Genomic DNA, 23,062 nt, shown 5'->3' with positions numbered 1-23,062 from the left:
TCTGAAAATGGTATGAATTTGCATTTCATATTGTGAGTGGCAAGTCACTACTTGAAAAACATTCTACTGATCAATTTTTGAAAGTTTGATCATATGTGATAAGGGAGTGACAATTATGTAATTACAGTGGAAATTCAGAATAACGAGGTCCTTGGGTACATCAAAATTTCTTTGTTATAGCAGGAATGTCATAATATGAGGGTTAAAAAAACAAGAGAATTTAAGAGCTTAGTCCAAAATATTACCTTGTTATATCAGGAGTATTATTTTATCAGATCTCTTTCTAACGAGTTTCTATTGTACTTATGGGGGTGATGGATCAAAGGTTCAAAGCAAAAAATCTATGACATGCATAAGAATGGACTCTTTAATGCCTCTATCCATTAAAAGTGGATGCTGGAAGTATTACGTATTCGGGTTGTCCGTCCGTCCATCTCTCCCATTTTCGTTCTCACGCTAACTTAAAAACCAGTCAACCAATCAACTTCATACTTGGCTCGATACTTCTCTGAACTGATTAGTTTTTGGTTTGCAAGGTAAAAGGTCAAATGTCATAAAATTCATTAAAATACATAAGTACTAGACCATTTTTGCGATAAGTCTGAATTCTTGTGCCGGATCATATGCAAACTTGGCTCGTGTGCACATACAAGTGACGATGAGCTGATTAGTTATGGGGATCTCAAGGTTAAAGGGTCAAGGTCATAGAATACATAAGAAAGAGACTGTTCTCGCTATAACTCGAAAAAATCTGACGATCAACTTCAAACTTTGCTCATGTGTGCATATGGAAGTAATGATGAACTGATTTTTTTTTTTTTCAAGGTCAAAGATCAAGGTCATACAATTCAATAAAAGACATAAAAAATAGATTGTTCTTGCAATAAGTATCAAACCCTTTGACAGATTAACTTTAAACTTGACTCACGTATGCATATACAAGTGACGATGATCTGATTAGATTTGGGGTCTCAAGGTCAAAAGTCAAGCTCATGGAATTCAATAAAATACCTAAGAAATAGACCGGTCTTGTTATAACTAAAATATCCTTTGATGGATCAACTTCAAACTTGGCTCATTTTAACATATACAAATGACAATGATCTATTAAGATTTTTGGTCTCAAGGTCACATGATTCGATCAGGTTTACAATATACATGTTTGATTTTTGGAGTAATAATTATTTATTTATCGATTTCATAGTCAAAAGATCAAAGGTTTAGTATTTGTTTACTTTAATTGAAACAGAAGCTGAGATATATTTCTGGTCTCGCACTGGCGAAACATTGTTGCAACACTTGAAACAGGAAGGTGGGGAAATTCATGTTTCTTTCTCTTCTCTCTACAGCTTCCCGTAAACAAAGAAGAACAGGTGCAAGCCCGGTATTAAAAAAAAAAAATTTAAAAAAAATTAAAAAAAAAAAAATTAAGAAAAGGAGAGCAGGTGAAACCCCTGGAAAAGGAGAACAGGTGAAACCCTTGAACAGGAGATTAGGTGAAACCCCTAAAAAAAAAAATTGTTCAAAAAAAAGGAGAGCAGGTGAAACCCCTGGAAAAAAAAAAAGATAAAAAATTTAAAAAAAGGAGAGCAGGTGAAACCCCTGGAAAAGGAGAACAGGTGAAACCCTTGAACAGGAGATTAGGTGAAACCCCTAAAAAAAAAAATTGTTCAAAAAAAAGGAGAACAGGTGAAACCCCTGAACAGGAGATCAGGTGAAACCCCTGAAACAAATCCGTCTATCACACAATTCAAGACAGTAGACCTTGCACCTTGCACGAAAGCTTGGTTGAGTAAAAAAGAATTGTGGGTAGCAAACTAAAAAATTTTTAAAAGGAGAACAGGTGAAACCCCTGAACAGGAGATCAGGTGAAACCCCTGAAACAAATCAGTCTATCACACAATTCAAGACAGTAGACCTTGTACCTTGCACGAAAGCTTGGTTGAGTAAAAAAGAATTGTGGGTAGCAAACTAAAAAATTTTAAAAAGGAGAACAGGTGAAACCCCTGAACAGGAGATCAGGTGAAACCCCTGAAACAAATCAGTCTATCACACAATTCAAGACAGTAGACCTTGCACCTTGCACGAAAGCTTGGTTGAGTCAAAAAGAATTGTGGGTAGCAAACGGAAAAAATAAAAAAAAGGAGAACAGGTGAGACCCCTGAACAGGAGATCAGGTGAAACCCCTGAAACAAATCAGTCTATCACACAATTCAAGACAGTAGACCTTGCACCTTGCACCTTGCACGAAAGCTTGGTTGAGTAAAAAAGAATTGTGGGTAGCAAACTAAAAAATTTAAAAAAGGAGAACAGGTGAAACCCCTGAACAGGAGATCAGGTGAAACCCCTGAAACAAATCAGTCTATCACACAATTCAAGACAGTAGACCTTGCACCTTGCACGAAAGCTTGGTTGAGTCAAAAAGAATTGTGGGTAGCAAACGAAAAAAATAAAAAAAGGAGAACAGGTGAGACCCCTGAACAGGAGATCAGGTGAAACCCCTGAAACAAATCAGTCTATCACACAATTCAAGACAGTAGACCTTGCACCTTGCACGAAAGCTTGGTTGAGTCAAAAAGAATTGTGGGTAGCAAACGAAAAAAATAAAAAAAAGGAGAACAGGTGAGACCCCTGAACAGGCGCACAGGTGAAACCCACTGTAAAACCGGCGAAGAGGTGAAACCCCTCAACAAGCACACAGGTGAAACTCCTGTTAAGTTAGTAAAAAAAGGAGAACAGGTGAAACCCCTGAAACCAAGAAAGTCTACCCCACAATTCACGACAGTAGACCTTGCACCTTGCACGAAAGCTTGGTTGAGTCAAAGAGAATTGTGAGGACTGGTAGCAAAAAACTAGTTAACGAGATAAACGAGATAACGAGATAACGAGATTAACAAGAATAACGATAAAAACAAATAAAATAACAAGAAAAACAAAAACAAAAAAAATTAAAAAAGAAAGCGGAGAACAGGTGAAACCCCTGAAAAGGAGATGAGGTGAAACCCCCCAAACAAAGCAAAAACAAAAACAAAACAGAAGAAAAAAGAGAAAATAAAGACGTGTACTTCATTATTTGACTGTAAAGTGTTTCTTTCTTATGAGTTTGAAAAATTACAAAGAGAGTGAATAAAATTGGAGTCAAGAGGACAAGTGGTGTTGAGTAATCTGAAAGAGTTTATTTTACTAAGGTTATTTTTCTTTTAGGATAGCAGAGTGAGGAATATATAATTAAGAGAATAACATTCAGAAGTTTAGAGACTCTCAAGAGAAAGAAGTGAGTAATAAATTATATATACTGAAAAAGGAGACGAGAATTTATATCCAATTAAGTCTAGAGATACAGCTGGGCTTGAATCGTTGAGGAAAGAGTATTTGATTATTTACAGAGTTTTTAGAGGGAAAAAAAGGTGAGGAGAATTGAAGTAATAGGAGTAAGTTGTAATTACAAGTTAGCTTGAGTGGTTGTGAAGAAAATATTGATTAAAAAGTGTTTAGATTGAAAGTAAAGATGTGAGCTTGATTAGGTAGAGTATTGTGAATAAAATTGAAGTCTAGGAAACAAGGTTGAGAAGTACTAGTGGACTTAATAATTTCAGAGGATATTTGATCAAATATATTTCTTATTTAAGGAAGAAATAAGGCTGGTTAATCAGAAAATAAGTGATCAAAATTGTGCTAAGAGACAAAAGGCTAGAGGTTTACAACTTTTGCAAACAAGAAAAAAAGTGGCCTTGATATATTATAAACACAGTTTGTAAATTGAGAATAATTGAAGCTTATGAGATCCAGATAAACAAGTAGGCTCGAGTAGTTCCAGAGAGGGTATTTTATCATTTGCAGAGTTTGATGAAAAGAAGCACACCTGATATAAAAGAATAAGGCTCAGAAGTTCATAGATTCATAAGAAAGAAGTGACTGATGAACTATACTGAAAAAAGGTAAGGAAAATTGAATAGAATAAAATCGAGAGATAAAACATAGTTTGAGTAATTAAAGTAAGAGTTTTTGGTTGTATACAGAGGATTGAAGAAAAAACAAACAAAAAAGGGTTAAAAAACAGTTTGAGTAATCAAAGTAAAAGAGTTTTTGGTTATATACAGAGGTTTGAAAAAAAAAGAAACAAAGGGTAAAAAACATAGTTTTAATAATTAAAGTAAAAGAGTTTACAGACATTTGAAGGAAAAAAAAGAAACAAAAAAGGGTAAATATTATTTGAGTAATTAAAGTAAAAGAGTTTTTGGTTATGTACAGAGGTTTGAAGAAATAACAAAAACAAAAAAGGGTAAAAAAACATAGTTTGAATAATTAAAGTAAAAGAGTTTTTGGTTATATACAAACGTTTGAAGAAAAAACACACAAAAAAGGTAGAAAATATTGTTTGAGTAATTAAAATAAAAGGGTTTTTGGTTATATACAGAGGTTTGAAAAAAAAAAAAAAAGGGTAAAAAACATAGTTTGAATAATTAAATAAAAGAGTTTTTGGTTATATACAGACGTTTGAAGAAAAAAACAAAAAGGGTAGAAAATATTGTTTGGGTAATTAAAATAAAAGGGTTTTTGGTTATATACAGAAGTTTGAAGAAAAAACAAACAAAAAAGGGTAAAAACATAGTTTGAGTAATTAAAGTAAAAGAGTTTTTGGTTATATACAGAGGTTTGAAGAAAAAACAAACAAAAAAGGGTTTTAAAAAATTGATTAATAAGATAAAGTTAAATATCCAAGTGAGCTTGAGTAGTTCGAAGAAATATTTCATAAAAAAGTTTCTAGATTGCAAAAAAGGCTTGAACTTGATAAATTAGAAAAAGAAAATTCAAATCGAGATAACAAGACTGGGAAGTACTAGTGGCTTTCAAATTAGAAAGAGAATATTTGATAAGAGAATTTGTTTTTATCTAAAAAAGAATTGAGCTTGGTTTATTGATAAAAAGTGAGCGAAGTTGAAGGAAGAAAATAAAATTCAGAAGTTAACAGAGCTTGGAAAAGGGAAATTGACCTTGATAAATCACCTGTACATTAAAAAAAGGAAATATTGAAGAGAATAAGATCAAGATACACTGTTATAAAGAGGATATTTTATCATTTACAAATTTTTGGAGAAAGAGCTAAGCTTGATAAATCAAGTATCGAAAAGAGTAAGAAAAATTGAAGTAAAAGAAGAAGGCTTAAGTAAAACAAATTGGTTTAAGTGGCTGGAAAAAATTAAATCACAGATTTTCCATTTTTGTTAAAGCGAGCTTGATATATAACAAAAGTAGAAAAATTGAAGTAAGAAAACAAGGTACAAGAAATACAACAAGGCTTATATAATTTAATAGCCAAAACCCATAAATTCATCCAATAGGAAACCAACGTTTGTTGAGAAAAAAAAAAATATTGGATAAGAGTATTTTGTGAAATACAAGGAGGCTTATATAATTTCATAGCCAAAACCCGTATATTCATCCAATATTCCAGTTGTAAACCAACGTTTGTTGAAAAAAAAAAAGTTATTGGATACGAGTATTTTACGTGTTGAAAACACATCAAGGCATTCATTTGGAATTAACTAGTTGAACTGTAAAATTATAATATTGAGCATTTTATGTCTATTGCAGAAGAGAAATTGAAAATGGCTGTCGATCATTTCAGCTCAGTTGTTCATGAAATTTTGAGCATACTCTCTAATTATACATCGATGATCAATACAGATGTTGATGAATGTTATCTGTGCATGGATAAGATCAATGAATATGAAACCTACGTAACGTGTGAATCTTGCAACAATGATTTCCATGTGACATGTAAGGAATACGTGAACAATAACAAATTTGCTGACCAGAGATTGATATGGATTTGTTCATGTTGTGGTTATAGCAACATTGGTGATCGCATATTTGACAGAGAGTGTATTCCATCTCATTATAACAGATATGAGCCTCTAATGGAAGCAGATGATGATGATGATGATGATGATGACAATAGCAATAAGAACATCAAAACCTTCAAGCAGACAAGGCAAGTTAAGGGAGCAAGGAAGAGGTATGTCAAAGAAAAAAAGAGCACAGTGCTTACAGATCAATGTAGCAGATATGAAAATGGTGTAACAGACAATCTGTCTCAAAACTTGCTCAGTGAAGAATTTGACAATAGCTGGGTGAAAGTAAAATGCACGAGAGCAAAACTAATGGCAAGAAAAAGGGAAGAAAGGTTGCAATCAAATTCAGAACAAAGAAATGATCAGGGCAAAAGGCAGGAAAGATCAGTCAATGGTGTATTGTTGGAACCAGGTGTAACGTACATTGGCACAGCATTCAAGACATTTTATGAAAGTCGTAAGAGGAAAAACACAGTACAGAAAAAAGAGAATGATGAGAACCACAAAATGAAAAATGAAGAAAAACATGTTGGTGTCCAATCCTATGCAGAAACTCTATTGAGCATTTATGCTTGCAGTGTGAAATCTCCGCTTTCCATGAAATTTTGTAATGATGCCAGTAAGGAATTTGAGAAAATGCAAAATCGATCCTATGCTAATGTAACTACTAAGTTGTCTCCATTGTCGAAACCAGATTCTGCTAAGCACTCCAACCGAAGAACGTGTAATATTCTGGGAAAGATGAAGGATTTGAGACGGTACAGAGTTCATGCAGGAGGCAAACAAAGGAACAAGAAAGGTCAGTTTATCAAAGTGAAAAAAAGGGTAGATGATGTCGATTGCACTTTTTCAAAATCGTCAAAGAAGGAAGTAAAAGAGTTGAACACAGATATGATCCACAATGAAGTGACAAATTCTTCAGAGAAAGAAAAAGTTTCTAATCAATCAAACAATTCTGATAAATCGATCACAGTAGGCAAAGATAAAGGAGAATCAAGAGGCAGTAATGACGGTCATCCTCCAAACATGCCATTAAATGAGAATGGAACAGGTGAAATTAGAAAACAAAGTATCGGTAGTGCAGAAAACATGAATGTCACCAATGGAGTAAGGCAAGTCGATTTGCAGGATGATATTGAAGAGAATGAGGAAAGCGGTAGCGACATTGACATTGATACACCTATCAAACGTAATCGTAGGAATTACATCGATTCAGATTCAGACACCAGCATTGAAACTGTTGCAGTTATACCTTGTAGTTCAATTAAAAGTGAAGAGTCATGTCAGGGTATTGGTACACAGCATGTACTTGATGAAACGTGTCACATTGAAATTGTTCCAGATGCAAGACTGAACGAAAATACAAGCAATGCAATTTTGAATACGGGAGATGAGTGTATTGATTACTCTCATGTGCAAATTTCCTTGGAATCTGATATCAAAGCAGACATTGTTGAAGAAGAAAATGAAGTTGAAATCTGTTCGAATGAATCAGGAGACGAAGTAGAGTTTGTATCAGATCTTGGAATGTGCGATAGACCAGACAAGTCTTTCAAATTTGTACCCCTCGAGATGAATGAGAAACAAGCGATTTGTAAAAAAATGAATATTAATTGTGCACAGAAGAGCTGGCTTGAAAGTTTTAATAAAGACGAGAATATTGGGATTCCTTCGTGCATAAAAATTATAATTAGAGATGGCAACTGTTTCTTTCGTGCAATTTCGTATGGAATTTCCGGTACTGAACGTCATCATGCGATTCTGCGGAGACTTACCGTTAATCATTTATTAGAAACTAACGATATGTTCAGGAATACATTGAGAAGTGAGTTCACAAGTGTCAGAGAATATGTTGTTGAAAAGAGAATATCGGAAGATGGAACTTGGGCTACGGACACGGAGATGAGTGCATTGGCCAACTTAATTGATACTGATATCTATTCTTATAATGACCAAGTACCGTGTTGGCAGTTGTACTCTGCTAAGAAACCTGGCAGCATAAATGTTATTACAACTGAGAGAGGCATTTTTCTACAATACACAGATAATAATCATTTCAATGTAGTTGAATCTGTTAAGAGTCTTGGTAGTGATTCATCAAAGACCACAAAAACAAAACAAGATGTGAGTACAGCAGTAGATACACGAGTCAAACCAGTTGCACAGGGAAGATTCAATCAAGGTCATGAAAGATTTGGTTGTTCATCTGGAAAGCAATGTGTTGCTAATTCATTATCAGCTCTGTTGTACAGCAAAGTGAAAAATGCGGCTGATTGGAATAATGATGATTTGGATAGGATTTTGATCAACGGGGATGAATTGTATCGTAACATAAGGCAGTTTGTTTCACGCCAAGACGAATATTTATTGATTTCTGATCTACCAAAACTCTTGGAAGCCTATGATGAATTGTTCGAGATTGAATATCGTGAATCGATTCCTGGTTTGCTAGAAGGAGATGAATCAACTTTGGTGGACTCAATTTCATTGCCACTGAAACAAGCACTAGAGCAAGAGTTATGCAGTGATGTCAATGCTAGCTTTGTAACATTTTCTGGGAACACTTTTGTTGTCATATCTGCATTTGAATCTTTTTTTGTATTTGATTCTCATTCAAGAAACTCAAGAGGCTTACTCATAGAGGATGGCTTTAGTGTAGTACTAGAAAGTCCAAGCTGGCAAGGTGTTCACAAGCATTGTATGAGGTTGGCAAGGACTTTGGGTTGCTCTGAATATACGCAATATGAAATCACAGGTGTTATTGCAAGAACAATTTCCGGCAAGAATGAGACATTGAATGGTCGCTTTCAGTTACCTGGCATTTCATTGCCCCAAGATCCATTACCGAGTGACAATGCAATACACGTAGAGAATGATATCTGTGATAATGTTGGAACAATAGAACAAAGTGTTTTTTCTGACAAATTAATTGTTGAAGACGAGTTATTAAGTCCAGTTGATGAAGTGGATAACATAATCTTTTGTGATGAAAGCAATATGATAAAAGAAGCTTCAGAATCGACAACATGGACTATGAAAAGCTCCCCTGCAGACAAAGACATTAGTATGGAAAGTACTGATGCTAATGATTTTAATCGGTGTGCCAATGAGCCACAGAATTTAGAAAAAAATGGAAGTTGTAATCTGACAAGAAAACGAAAACTGGATACTTTGGAGCAAGAAATAGAAGCTAACATAGATGTTTGCCAAGTAACAAAGAAATTTAGATCGCAGGACATAAACAGAGACAGTTCTGTCCTTAAAGATGGAAATTCTAAGAGAACGGAAAATATCAATGAAAGAAATATTACTGACATGAAAAGTGATAGAAGCAGTACGAAAATGCAGAAAAGACGTAAAAGAAGTTGTACACAAAGAATGAAATACAAAAAGGAGTTTATGAGAAAAATTCGTGGTAGGGTATATGAAAACAAAGTAGAGGCTTGTGTCAAAGATGCAAATACACCTAAGAAAGGAAAAAAAGAGAGCAAAAAATCAAGATATCATGAAGATATTATCTGGAGAATGGAAAAAATTAACAAGGTCAAAGGAAACTACAAATACACATCTGATTCTGATTTTAAGGTAAAACAATGTGCTACCATGAAAAATCTGTATCAATCTAATTTGAAATATAAAACACGTCGACTTAATGCAAATAAAACAAGATATATGACAGATAAAGACTTCCAACAAAAAGTGAAAGAGACTATGAAAACCAGATATCAGAATGAAGAAAATTACAAGCAGAAAAAGAAAAATACCATGAGACACATGATTAAAGAAAAGTATGCAAAAGATTTGAAGTTCAGATATAAACAAAAGAATATCATGAGAAATAGATACCAGAATGAGGAAATCTACAAACAAAAACAAAAGAATATCATTAGAAATAGATACCAGAATGAGGAAATCTACAAACAAAAACAAAAGAATATCATTAGAAATAGATACCAGAATGAGGAAATCTACAAACAAAAACAAAAGAATATCATGAGACACATGCTTAAAGAAAAGTATGCAAAAGATGCGCAGTTCAGACAAAATAAAAGGAATACCATGAAATTCATGTCTTTAAGGAGATATAAAAATAGACAATATAGACAAAGGAAATTGGCAATGTCAAAAGAGAAATATAGAAAAATCAAAAAGTTTAGAGAAAGTGTAATAAAACGAAATACTAAAAGAACTATTGCTAAAAAGGAAAAATTGTGTAAATTTAACAATGTAATCAAAGAATTTAGAGAAATTGTATCTCATGGTCCAGAATATGTATGTGCTGTATGCTTTAAACTTCTTTTTGAAAATCAAGTCAAGAAATGTGTAATTGATGATTATAAGTTTCAGATCTGTATTAGTACAAAGTATTTGCATGTTTGTAATTCAGAATGTAGAGGAGATTGTCCAGTAAAAACCTCAGCTAGATCATCTTTATGGATATGCTTTACTTGCCATAGAAAGTTGAAATCTGACAGAGTACCTGCAGAAGCAAACCTAAATAACTTGCAATTACATGAAATTCCAAAAGAACTTGCGAACTTAAACACATTGGAACAGCATTTAATAGCACTAAATATTCCCTTCATGAAATTGATGGCATTGCCTAAAGGTGGTCAAAACGGAGTTCATGGTCCAGTCGTGTGTGTCCCTTCAAATTCTTATGAAACTGCAGATATTTTACCAAGAGCACAATCAGAAGATCAATTGATTCGTGTTAAACTGAAAAGAAAATTGTCTTACAAAGGTCATTACGAGTATAAATTTGTAAATAAAGAAAAACTGCTTTGTGCTTTGCATTATCTAAAACTAAATAACAAATATTATTCAAATATCACTGTGAATGAGGGATGGAAAAATTCAATGGAACGAAATGAAAATGATGATGAAACTGAAGAAGAACAGGAAAGCGAAATGAGTGCTCAGACTCAATTAAGAAATTATTGGAAAAATTATTGGAAAAAATGGAATGAAGATATTGACAGTATTTTGTCTAAGGACAAGAAAAATGATGAAAACTTCAGACAGAGTGCCAACGTGCCAAATACAAAATCAAACAAAAATGACATCAATGATGAAAAAAAAGACATCACTGACGAGGAAGACCGTTTCCATGGTTTGCATCTAGATTCATGTCTTCAACCAGTTGATATTGGACAGGAAATTCTTGATCAATATTTTGATGAAATAATATGCTGTGCCCCTTGTGAAGGAAAAAATCCTGTATCCGTTCTGCAAGATGAAACTAATGAAGCTAGATGTTTTCCTATATTGTTTCCCAAAGGTCAGCCGACGTACCATGATAGAAGGGAAGAGAGGATAACATTAGGACGTTATCTGCTGAACCGATTGATGCATGTTGACAACAGGTTTGCTCAAAATACAGATTTTATTTTTTATGCTCAGTATATCTATGAAATTCAACAAGTTTTGTCACAAGTGTCTATTGCATTGAGACAAAGTTGCAACAAAAAAGATGATTCCTCACCAATTACTGCCTCAGATTTGAGATGTCCTGAAAAAATTAAAAATGTTTTAAAATCAGACAAAGGATATAAATTTCTTAAGCAGATTCGAGGGACACCTCCTTACTGGCAGAAAACACAAAAAGATATTCTAGCAATGGTTCGACAGCTTGGAAAACCAACCTGGTTTGCTTCATTTTCTTGTGCTGATATGAGATGGCCAGAGATTATGAACACATTACTAAAACAGCAAGGAGATAGCAGAAAGTCAAGTACCTTAGATTGGGCACAAAAATGCAAGCTGATGAACTCAAATCCAGTAACATTAGCAAGGATGTTTGAGAAAAGATTTCATACTTTTCTTCATAAAGTCATTTTATCACCATCTGCTCCTATTGGGAACATCCAAGACTTTGCATACAGATATGAGTTTCAACAAAGAGGAAGTCCACATTGCCATATTTTGTTCTGGGTTGACGCCCCACAATTAGGAAAAGACAAAGATGAAGATGTTGTACAATTTATAGATAAGTATATTTCTTGTGTGACGCCTGATAAGGAAGACGATCCAGAATTGCATGAAATTGTTCGTTCTGTACAGCAACACAGTAAAACGCATTCTAAATCGTGCAGAAAAAAAGGAACGACTTGTAGATTTAATTTCCCGAGACCACCTTCAGAAGAGACGTTTATCATTAAAGTTAAAGATAGAAAAACAAACAAAAAGAAAAAGGGTGAAAATGGAGAAGATGATAGAAAAACAAACAAAAAGAAAAAGGGTGAAAATAATGAAGATGCTGAGAAAAAGGCTACAGAAAATGCAAAAGAACTGTTGAATTCTGTTAAAAATGCCTTGTCGGATGGAACTGAATATAATAGTACTAAAGAACTTTTTGATAAACTTGAAATTACACAAAGCCAGTTTCAAGAGGCACATCACGAGATTGCATCACAGGAAAGTGTGGTAATCAGAAGAAAGCCTGGCGATGTATGGATAAATCAGTATAACCCTAACTTATTGAGGTGTTGGAATGCTAACATGGACTTACAATATGTGACAAATGCCTATGCCTGTGTTATTTACATTGTGTCCTACATGTCAAAGGCAGAAAGAGAAATAGGAATGCTTTTAGAGCAAACAGTTTCTGAGATGAAAGATGGAAATAAAGATGCTAAAGAAAGTATGAAATCAGTCGGGCAAGTGTACATGCACAACCGCGAAGTATCGGCTCAAGAAAGTGTATTCCGTGTTTGCAGTCTAAGACTGAAAGAATGTTCTAGGAAAGTTGAATTTATATCTGTTGGTCCTGATCCCATAAGAATGAGTTTACCGTTAAATGTCATAAGAAACAGACCTGATTGTGATGATGATGAAGAAAATATTTGGTTTCCTAGCAAAATTGAGAGATACAAAGCTCGACCTAAAGATGCAATGTTCAAAAAGATGTGTCTTGCAACTTTTTGTTCTCAATATAGGATATTGACCGCTTGCTATATGAAAAGCAAAGTGCACAAAAACATCTTTAAACTCAGAAATAATTTGGGATACATTCAAAGACGAACTCGTTCCAAAGATGCAGTCGTAAGATATCCACGATTCTCGTCCACCAGATCACCTGAAACGTATTTCATGAGTATATTGCAACTTTTTTTGCCACATTATATCGATGAGCAGTTGAAGCCTCCTGGGTTCAAAAGTTATGAAGAGTTCTATGAGACAGGTTGTGTAAAATTATCTGGAAATGACTTGCAAAGGGTTAGCTCAGTTATCAGTAATAACATGAAAAAATTTGAAATCAATGCAGATTCTATCGAACTGGCACAAGAGCATTTAGATCGTTTTGGTGTACCAGAAGATGCATGGGGCCTATTATGTCCTGAAAGTGAAGTACAGAGACTTGAACATCCAAACGTGTATGTTGATGCCGAAGACCAGGATGAAGAACTTGCTATGCCTGATCTTAAAGAATCCAAAAATAAAGAAAACTTTGCAGTGGAAATTAGGACTCATAAAATTTCAAAAGAAGATAGGCATTGTATCATTAGGTCAATGAATGAGAAGCAGAAAATTGTGTTTTATAAGATACGGCAGTGGTGTCTCGATAAAATAAATGGAAAACAAGTTGAACCCTTTCATGTATTTATCACAGGTGGAGCTGGCACTGGAAAAAGCCATTTAGTCAAATGCATATACTATGAATCAACACGTATATTAGCCAGAATGATGCATAATCCTGATGATGTCTCAGTGTTGAAAATGGCTCCCACTGGAGTAGCAGCTTATAATATAGATGGTCATACTATTCACAGTATTTTGTCTATTCCACCTAATGCACAGATGCCTTACCAGCCATTAAGTGAAGAAAAAATAAGCATTCTTCGCAACAAGCTAATTCAGTTGCAAATTCTAATCATTGATGAAGTGTCCATGGTAAATCAAAAATTGATGTTTTATGTCCACAGTCGTCTACGGCAAATAAAACAATCACGAGATCAGACTGCTTTTGCTGGTGTTTCCGTTATTGCTGTTGGAGATATGTATCAATTACCTCCTGTCTTTGGAAGCCCTTTATATAAAGATACACTTGAAGGAGTGTTATGGAATGACAATTTTAAAAAAGTAGAACTTCAAGAAATTATGAGACAAAAAGACGATGCAAAATTTGCTCTTTTACTGAACAGATTAAGAGTAAAAAAACGAGATGATATTCTTTCTGATGAAGACCTGGCAGTGCTAAAATCCTGTGAAACTGGTGAAGAAAATGAAGACGCTCTTCATATTTATTCATGTAATAAGGAAGTAGATGAATGGAACAGGAAATTGTTGCATAAGAAATGTTCCAATGTGATATGCTTGAAAGCCGAAGACACAGAAAGAGACTCGAAGAAGGGAAGTACAGTTCGCGAAAAACCTGTCACACGTTGTAGAAGCCAATTACCCAGTTATTTATGGATTGCCATCGATGCAAGAGTCATGTTGGTCAAGAACATTGATGTTAGCAAAGGCCTTACAAATGGATGCTTTGGAAATGTTTGTGAAATAATTATGGACCAAACAAATTCTAAATATGTTTGCATCAGAGTAAAATTTGACAAGGAAAATGTTGGTATACATTCCATTGAAAAATGTAACGAATTTCTGGGTAAGAAGTATTCAAGGAGACAGTTTCCATTGAAACTTGCTTATGCATGTACAATACATAAAGTACAAGGTTTGACCTTAGACAAAGCTGTGGTATCATTGAAAAGGACATTTGAGTCTGGTCAAGCATATGTTGGGCTTAGTCGTGTTTCTTCATTATCTGGCCTTACTATAGAAAATTTTGAATCTAAAAGCATACATTGTAATCCTGAAATCAAAGAAAGATTGGATAACATGAAACCATTTATTGAAAATTTGGAAGCTGAAAAGAGTGATAGTGATAAGTTCACTTTAATTTTGCACAATATACAAGGATTAAGACAACATTTTTTAGATCTTCGTTCCCAACAACAATTTATGAATGCAAACATAATTTGTTTGACTGAGACATGGATTAATGATGACAACATTTTAAATATTTTTATGGATGGACATAAATTCTACCATCAGCCACGTAGTCTTTCATACAATGAATCTGGAAATTCAGGCAAATTTAAAGACCTAGCACACGGCGGCGTTGGAATGTATGTGAAGAAAATTGACACGAGCAGATTAAACATAAATGTGGATAATTTGGAGTTTATTGCAGTTCTTATTAGTAGATCTCCTTCTCTTGTTGTTTCAGTCGTATATCGACCTCCTTCTTATGATATTAATCATTTTTGTCAAAATTTGACTGATTTGATAAATGAACTGAATAAAAGATGCACAAGATGTATTATAACAGGTGATTTTAATGAAAATTTGATGAAAGGATCATCAAAGATACATCAGTTAATGTCTATGAATGGTTACAAACAGCATGTTATGAATCCTACAACAGAGAGTGGAACATTAATAGATCATGTTTACAGTAAGGGATTAGACTCATTAGAAGCTGAAGTCATTCCTGTGTATTATAGTTATCATGAAGCAATTCAAGTAATATTTTAGTTGACGTGAAATGAAATAAAAATACTCATGTACCCGTTTTCTATTGAATTTTGGAAGTGTTTACTTAAGATACATTATAGTAACATCCTAAATCAAGAAGCATTAATTTTGAGGCATGTAAAAAAAAATCATATTGAGTGTAATATGATTGTGAATGCAGTTTGTTAATGTATTAAAATATCTTGACTGTTATTTATCGTACGATACAGATGTCAAAAGGGAGGAGAATGTTTATCTGATATCTTAGAAAAGCAAGAAGGAAAGAATAAAGGGTAAGTGTAGATTTAATTTTGTATTGATCAAATAGTTATGATTGCAAAATGAAAAATTTAACATATTTTGATAAATGAAAGTCTGCATAGATTATGAATAAAGGCAATTTTCAAAAGAGCTCTGCATTTATGAATACATTAATTAAAAAAAAAGGATATTCAACCAAGTATATTTAAATCAAGTTCAAAACATTACATTTCATGTAAAGGACATTATGACAATGCCTCCACCCACCAAAGGTGCTGCCAGAGACATTATGTTTTCGGGTTGTCCGTCCGTCCGTCCCACTTTCGTTCTCGCGATAACTTAAAAACCAGTCAACTAATCAACTTCATACTCGGCTCGAGGACACCTATTTGGGTGACGATGAGCTGAGTAGTTTTTGGGTCCAAAGGTCAAAGGTCAAAGGTCATAGAATTCAATAAAATACATAAGAAATAGACCTTTCTCACAAAAAATCAAAAACCCTTTGACAGATCAATTTCAAACTTGGCTCATGTGTGCATATACAAGTGACAATGAGCTGATAAGTTTTGGGGTCTCAAGGTCAACGGTCAAGGTCATAAAATTCAATAAAATACATAAAAAATAGACTATTCTTGTAATAACTCTAAAACCTTTTGACAGATCAACTTTAAACTTGGCTCATGTGTACATATACAATAGACGATGAGCTGATTAAATTTTTTGAATGTCAAGGTCAAAGGTCAAGGTCATAAAATTCAATAAAATACATCAAAAATAGACCGATCTCATGATAACTCCAAAACCCTTTAACAGATCAACTTCAAAACTGGCTCATGTGTGCATATACAGCTGACAATGATCTGAGTAGATTTTGGGTCTCAAGGTCAAAGGTGAAGGTCATAAAATTCAATAAAATGCATAAGAAATAGATTGTTCTAATGATAACTTTTAAACCCTTTGAAGGATCAACTTCCAACTTCTTTCATGTGTGCATATACAAGTGACAGTGATCTGTTCAGATTTTTGGTCTCAAGGTCACAGGATTCAGTGAAGTTTATATGTTATCTGACTAGATTCTGCAGTCGCAACATCAAAGGCCTACTATTTTATACTTTATGGAAAGAGAAACTAGGATATATATTTCTCGTCTGGCAGTGGCGGAGGCGTACATTTCGACCGTGCGCAGTCAAAGATTCGTCTGGTTTCAAAATGCAATTACTACTGCAAAGATATTTTATTTTACAATACATGGTGTCATAAGAAGCATCAGTTTATTATTGCAACAGCAATTATCAAAAAGAAATGAAACAGAATTTGAATCTAGTTTGGAAGTGAAAGAAATGAAAACTTTCTACTAAGAATGTGCTTTTATTTTCAATGAATACAAAAATCTTGTAATTTATAATGACTACATGGTATACATCGACTCAGAAAAAAGGTAGTCCAAGGGGGAGGGGGTTATGGGACAAAGATATATAAGTGTATTGTGTAATAGTTCTTAATTTTCTTTACATACCATTTGCAGTTTCTGTAATACACTGTGTAATAATGTTGTTCTCTCAATGTTACTATTAAGTACAGGTACCAACAAGAACCCAAACACCAACAATGTGATAACTCCTCTTGGGGATTACTGCCTGACTTGCGGTTATTAGACCGCTTTTCATCTAAAGATTTGGGACCATGTAGGAGTGTGCATAGTGTACAAAGCCATTCATTTATGCAGTTTCACTCCATTGGTTTGTATTGATGAAATTTATATCCAATCCCAATCGGTGCCATACAAGCCTGGTGTCTGTAAATGCTCCTGTGAGTAATGTGCTGACCAGGTTTATCCCTGAAATTGTTAGTGAACGGAGCAGCTGGAGGATCCCAGCCCTTGGTGATAAATGCTGGGTATTGTGGTGAATAATAATCTTTAATATCATCAAAACACTTGTCTACAAACAGGAAAAACAATTTAGAAATTTGTTTTATTGACAAGATTTGATGATGATAACTTATGAAATTTAGATAATTGAAAATGTGTCACAGATATGTAATCCCCTCTCACCCATATTTAGTGTTTGTCGTCCAGTTAATCATTTGTCGTCCAGTTTATCATTACTCTAAACAAAAGACTTTAATGAAGAACACACCTTCAAGACAAGGATTGACTAACTCCTCACTACTTGCGCACTTATTTCAAAGAAAAACGTTTATCAACCATAATCTGTCAGTCTCATTGGCTACCAGACAAATCGCCTGCCCACAAATGCTACAGGTCCTTGAAATTGTCAAAGAAAAGACCACTTAGAGGACATTGGCTCGTCTAAAATGTAACTGGACTCTGTGATGGGTCACTTTCTATAAATTTGTTTATTATCATCTGAACAATTTCAGCTTTCTTATCATTGCAGAATTTTTGTTTATTTTGATTTTCAACAGTTTTTTTAAATTATAGTTCACAATCTGCTTCATATGTAAACCCCAACTGAGATGTGCAATACAAAAAGAAATCAAAAGTAAATCAATGATTCAAGACTTATAAAAGCCATGTCCACCCCAAGAACAAATGGATTTGGACGAAAAGGGAAAAATCAAACGAACATGCTTTATGCTGAAAATTTCATCAAAATTGAATGTTATTATAGTATTTGAAAAGAGGTCGGATTTTTCCTTTAAGATTTACTTACAAGAGTTGGACGAAGAGGGTGTAAAGTGTTTGTCTTATCACAACATTGAAATGTACATCTCAGAACAAATAGTTCCATTTTTGTAAAGTTATTATATTGAATATGGACTGTTATTAGAAATGAAAATTATATATAATTATGTAAATTGCTTGGGATAAAGTATACTTCCTTTTTTATGAAATTGTATTACGGAATGGTGTTATAACTTAGTAAAGAGGAAGGATCTTGTGAAAGTGATTATGTTACGCGGGAAGAAAACCCGCTTGGTCAGTAGAGATCGATTGTTTTGAGGTCATTGGTCAAGCTACTCAGTGAGGAGAGCAATCAGTCAGAGAGTCCTGTAGGATCCAGATAATTTAGATCTCAATCCTGTCGAGGTATGTTGATTGATATGTGCTATTTTATAAGAGAAGGATATCTTTTGGAATATATTATCTCTAAATCATGAACTAAAATTAGAGCATTGAATCGTAATTTTTCTGTTAGGTCAAGGATACCTACTACGTGGCATGTTACGTAACAATGAATGTGTGTATATATGTATCGGGTACCTCGATTCAAGATGGTATCACTCTTTCCTTTTTGTCTTGGAATTGCCGAATTGGAGGACTATATTTATGTAGTTGTATTTCTTTAACGCTCGATAAATTATTTACCTGGTGTATTTAAATAGACGATGAGTAGAATTTATAAATGTGAATAATTCGTAAACCGGGAGATTTGGTAAATGGTAGCCTCAAGGTCAGGCAATGTCAAATCATTTCGTACTGATGGTTTCGATTAATTATCGATTTAACTTTAATCGATTAATATTTTCGCCAGTTCAGTTATATATTTTAGATTTTAAAATGATACGTGATCAATTGATATTATACAATCATATATATTAAGGATTGGTGTATCGTTTATTTATTTAGGAGTTCGAATGTTCATTGTTGATGAAACTAGCTGGATTGTGATGATTTCTGGGTTTTCTACGAAGGTACGAAAAGTTATGAATTTTCCTTGTAATTTAATGACTGTGTTGTTCGAAGTGATATCTTATAATATTAGGATAAGAATGATTGGTGAATTTGATTTTTTTCCTTCGAGCATTGAAGGCTTAAATGATAACTTTTTCATTAGATCACGGTGTTTGAATTAATAATTCTAATTTTTTGTCAATATGATGTTAAGAACATTTACAGTTAATCGATTGTAATTTCCCTGTAAGATGTATAGGAACCTAAAAGGTATTATGATATAGTTGAATAGTTACTCATGCAAATGTATGTTATTATTTATTTTAGATTGCAGTGTTGGGTACCGGAATCTGACCCTAGAAAGTGATTGTTTTGGTCCTTGGTATGGTTTTTAACCTGTATCTGCCCTAGTCGGGTGAGTCAAGATGGCCGTACTTAAAAGATTGATACGTGCAGCATTTTTTACCAAAATTAACGGTGTTTTGTGATCGATTACGAAAGTTTGAATTTGTTGACATATATAAAAGATTGATATATTTGGAAGAATGTTTCCAAAGTTTGCTATATAAATTGTGAATTCATATATTTTACAATGAAAGAAACTATTGCAAAAGAGGTCGATTTAAGCTTAGAAACATATAATATCTATGATAATTGTGACTATTTAATTATCGATAGTTGTATTAATAACTTGTTATAAATATTATTACTTTTCGCATATTATCGAGCGCAGACTAATATCTACTTATATGATTGCAAATCATTTAAAAAAAAAAAAAAACACACATTGTAGTGGCCTGCTCAGTGATCGACAGGTGTATTCGTAATATTAAGAGTTTATATTCTGTCTTGACATGTAAATGCTTTATTCATGCTGTAATGATATTTTGAACATTATACTCATGTTCTTTATTGTTTCTCTCTTTTCTGCTTGCAGAGGTTTTTTCTTTTCCAATTTGTTATATACTGAACAACTGTTGTGCTCAAGTGGGAAATTAAATTCCGCTCACAACCTACAACTCTCGTCGTATCGTGTCTTGTGTTCTGGAGTGTCCTGACAACTTCCCCCAAAAATCCAGAATACTACATTATGTCAGTTCAAAGTTTTTCTGTATTCAGCAAAACAGTTATATACACATCATGCTTTGTATGCAATTTAGAAAGTGATGACATCAAGTCACTATTTCTTTTGTATTTTTATTAAATAAAATATGAAATATTTCATTTTTTTCCTCCTTAGGAAACAAACCAAGTTTGATTCTATTCTCACATTCTTCATAAACCATTGATAAAACCTGTTGTGAAGAAATTAAGTGTATCTGTGTTATCATATTTTCAAAAACATGAAATTTGGTATGATTTATGTAATAAAATGCAAAAGAAGTAGTGAGTATGTGACATCATCAACTCATTGATTTGGACATGACCACGATTTGGTTATAACTGTTTTGTATAAGATAACCAATATTTTAAAATTACATTACTTTCTTATTTTCCATGCAATTTGTATTAAGTGTGTGACATAATGTTTCCTAGATTGTCCTCTTTTGGTTCAAATCAATTTTTGTTGGGGGTGGACTACTCCTTTAAGGAAAGTGTCTTAAATTGGTTACTTATGTTACATTTTTGTATTGTTTTATATTATCCATTTACTACTGTTTTATTTGTCACTGCACTTGAGTGTTTCGTGATTACCAATGTATTCAGATAATTGGAAATTCAGTTTTGCTGTTGTGATTCTTTTGTGAAATGGTGATTGAATGTAAAAAAGAAAATTTGCATCCATTTTAGATTTCAGTTCATATGTCTGCCTTTTGGAGAAACAGTTACCTGACTAGATTTCAAAGTGTGAAGATTGAAGGTCTATAGTGTTTTTTTGTTCATGGAAATAGAAAGTAAGAAATATTTTTCTGGTCGGGCAGTGGCGGAGGCATACATTTTGACCGTGCACAGTCGAGATTTATCTAGTTTTCAATGAGAATTGTGGCAACATCATTTTAATCACCAAAAAACATAGATTGTTTTGACTGAGTAAAAGTAGAAATAATGACACATTTATGAATTTTGGGAGAAAAGTTTATTTGATTTGTTTTGATCATTACAGCATTTTAAAGCCTGACAGTCATTTACATAATATTGCATAACTTGAGAACCACATATATGAATTTGATATGGAACAATGTGCAAAGCTTGTATGTAAATTGTGTTGAACCACTGTGTTGATGAGTTCTCAACATTGTCAGTTTTCACAGTTGATTTAACACCACAAAAAATTAAGCCAGTTATATTTAAAGAGATCTTCATTACCAATTGACCTGCGTGAATGGTAAAACATCCCACTATTCATAAAGGAAAGTTATTATTTTAGTTTCTCTTTATACATCAGTAACTGACATTGTCTAAAGCAAGCTAAAGAATTTTTATTCCTCTGCTCATCAAAAGTGGTTGCCGGTGGCATTATGTTTTGGATTATCCGTCTGTTCGTCCATCCGTTCATCTGTCTGTTCATTCCATTTTTGTTCTCGCAGTAACTCAAAAACCATTTCACAGATCAACTTCAACTTGGACCATATATGCATTAGGTGCTCAAAATGATTTCACACATGCGTATGCATGTATGTATCGTTAGAAAAAAATTAATATTCATATTCTGTTGGTACATGATCTCATTATTTAGGGTTAACAGATCAAGGTCAAGGTCAGAAAGTTCAAGCAAGTACATAATAAATACTCTGTTCTTGCTACAACTCAAAAACAGTTTCATGGATTCACTTGAAACTTGAATCCTGTATGGAATGGCGGTGAAGAAGATCTCATCAGTTTAAAGGTCATGAGGTCAGAGGTCAAGTTCACAAAATTAAAAAAAAATAGATAAAAATACTCATTTTTACTTTTACAATTTTGTAGATCATCTTGTAACTTTGATTGTGTATGCATCTGTAATGAATTTTTGCTTTTCGCTTAATGGACTTTTTGCAAAAAATATCAAACAACAAAAATGGTCTACTCCACCAGGCCCCCCCCCCCCTCTTCCCAGTGAATTGTTAAACTAAGCATCACTTTTCTGTTTAGATGCAGTATTTTGCAATAATACATTATATGAATGAAACTTTATGTATGTAGTCTGTGTATGTATTTAGGATCCCTATGATATTGGAATAACAATGTAAGCCCAAGCCTTCAGGGCTTTGGGTAACAGTTAAAATGCTGTGAACCTTTTAATTTGATTATTATGAATTATTTGTTGATCATTGTTATTGTATTTATATTTTCTTTTTTATGTTCAGAAATCTGTCATTATCTTTTATGGCTTTTGATTGTACAAATAAAGATAGAAAATAAAAATACTAAAGAGTATTTTCTTTTAGTGTGATGCAGTAAATTCAATTTTTCCTTAAATTTTGAAATTATTTCCTCTTATCATTGTACTTAAAGTAATAACCACACCATAAGCCTGAAAAAAAAAAAAAAACAGTGAAAGAGATTAGGTAATAATAGCAAAGAAGGTCATGGTGGTTTAATGGTGAATGATGATTATGGTAGTGGTAATGATAATGGCGATGTTGATGATCATAATTTACAAGTCTGGTGTCTGTAAATGCTATAGCCCCTGTGAGTAATGTGCTGACCATGTTTATCCCTGAAATTGTTAGTGAACGGAGCAGCTGGAGGATACCAGCCCTTGGTGATAAATGCTGGGTATTGTAATGAATAATAATGTTTAATATCATCAAAACACTTGTCTACAAACAGGAAAAACAATTTAGAAATTTTATTTGATTAAAGACAATAT

At 33.4% G+C, this 23,062-nt stretch overlaps 1 protein-coding gene across 8 annotated transcripts in view; it reads left to right on the top strand.

The window, feature by feature from the left end:
- The window catches only part of LOC129284016 (uncharacterized), a 28,142-nt gene extending 5,516 nt beyond the window's left edge, over nucleotides 1-22,626 (top strand). For 2 of the 8 annotated variants that reach the window (XM_064109052.1, XM_064109054.1), the window contains 6 exons: nucleotides 1,350-1,384; nucleotides 5,909-6,019; nucleotides 6,550-6,654; nucleotides 11,137-11,221; nucleotides 15,602-15,664; nucleotides 17,214-17,472. In XM_064109052.1, the coding sequence (XP_063965122.1) occupies nucleotides 5,932-6,019; nucleotides 6,550-6,654; nucleotides 11,137-11,221; nucleotides 15,602-15,664; nucleotides 17,214-17,382 (510 nt within the window). In that variant the 5' untranslated portion in view covers nucleotides 1,350-1,384; nucleotides 5,909-5,931 and the 3' untranslated portion in view covers nucleotides 17,383-17,472. Of the gene's footprint in view, nucleotides 1-1,349; nucleotides 1,385-5,908; nucleotides 6,020-6,549; nucleotides 6,655-11,136; nucleotides 11,222-15,601; nucleotides 15,665-17,213; nucleotides 19,290-19,596; nucleotides 19,685-20,206 lie in introns of those variants that run through there. The other 6 variants (XR_010295621.1, XR_010295620.1, XM_064109055.1 and 3 more) reach the window with 6 other exon arrangements.
- Nucleotides 22,627-23,062: the final 436 nt, after the last annotated feature.

The sequence above is a fragment of the Lytechinus pictus genome, chromosome 14, assembly GCF_037042905.1.
Source record: "Lytechinus pictus isolate F3 Inbred chromosome 14, Lp3.0, whole genome shotgun sequence".
NCBI classification, from domain to species: domain Eukaryota; kingdom Metazoa; phylum Echinodermata; class Echinoidea; order Temnopleuroida; family Toxopneustidae; genus Lytechinus; species Lytechinus pictus.
This window is presented reverse-complemented; position numbering and strand designations above follow the sequence as displayed.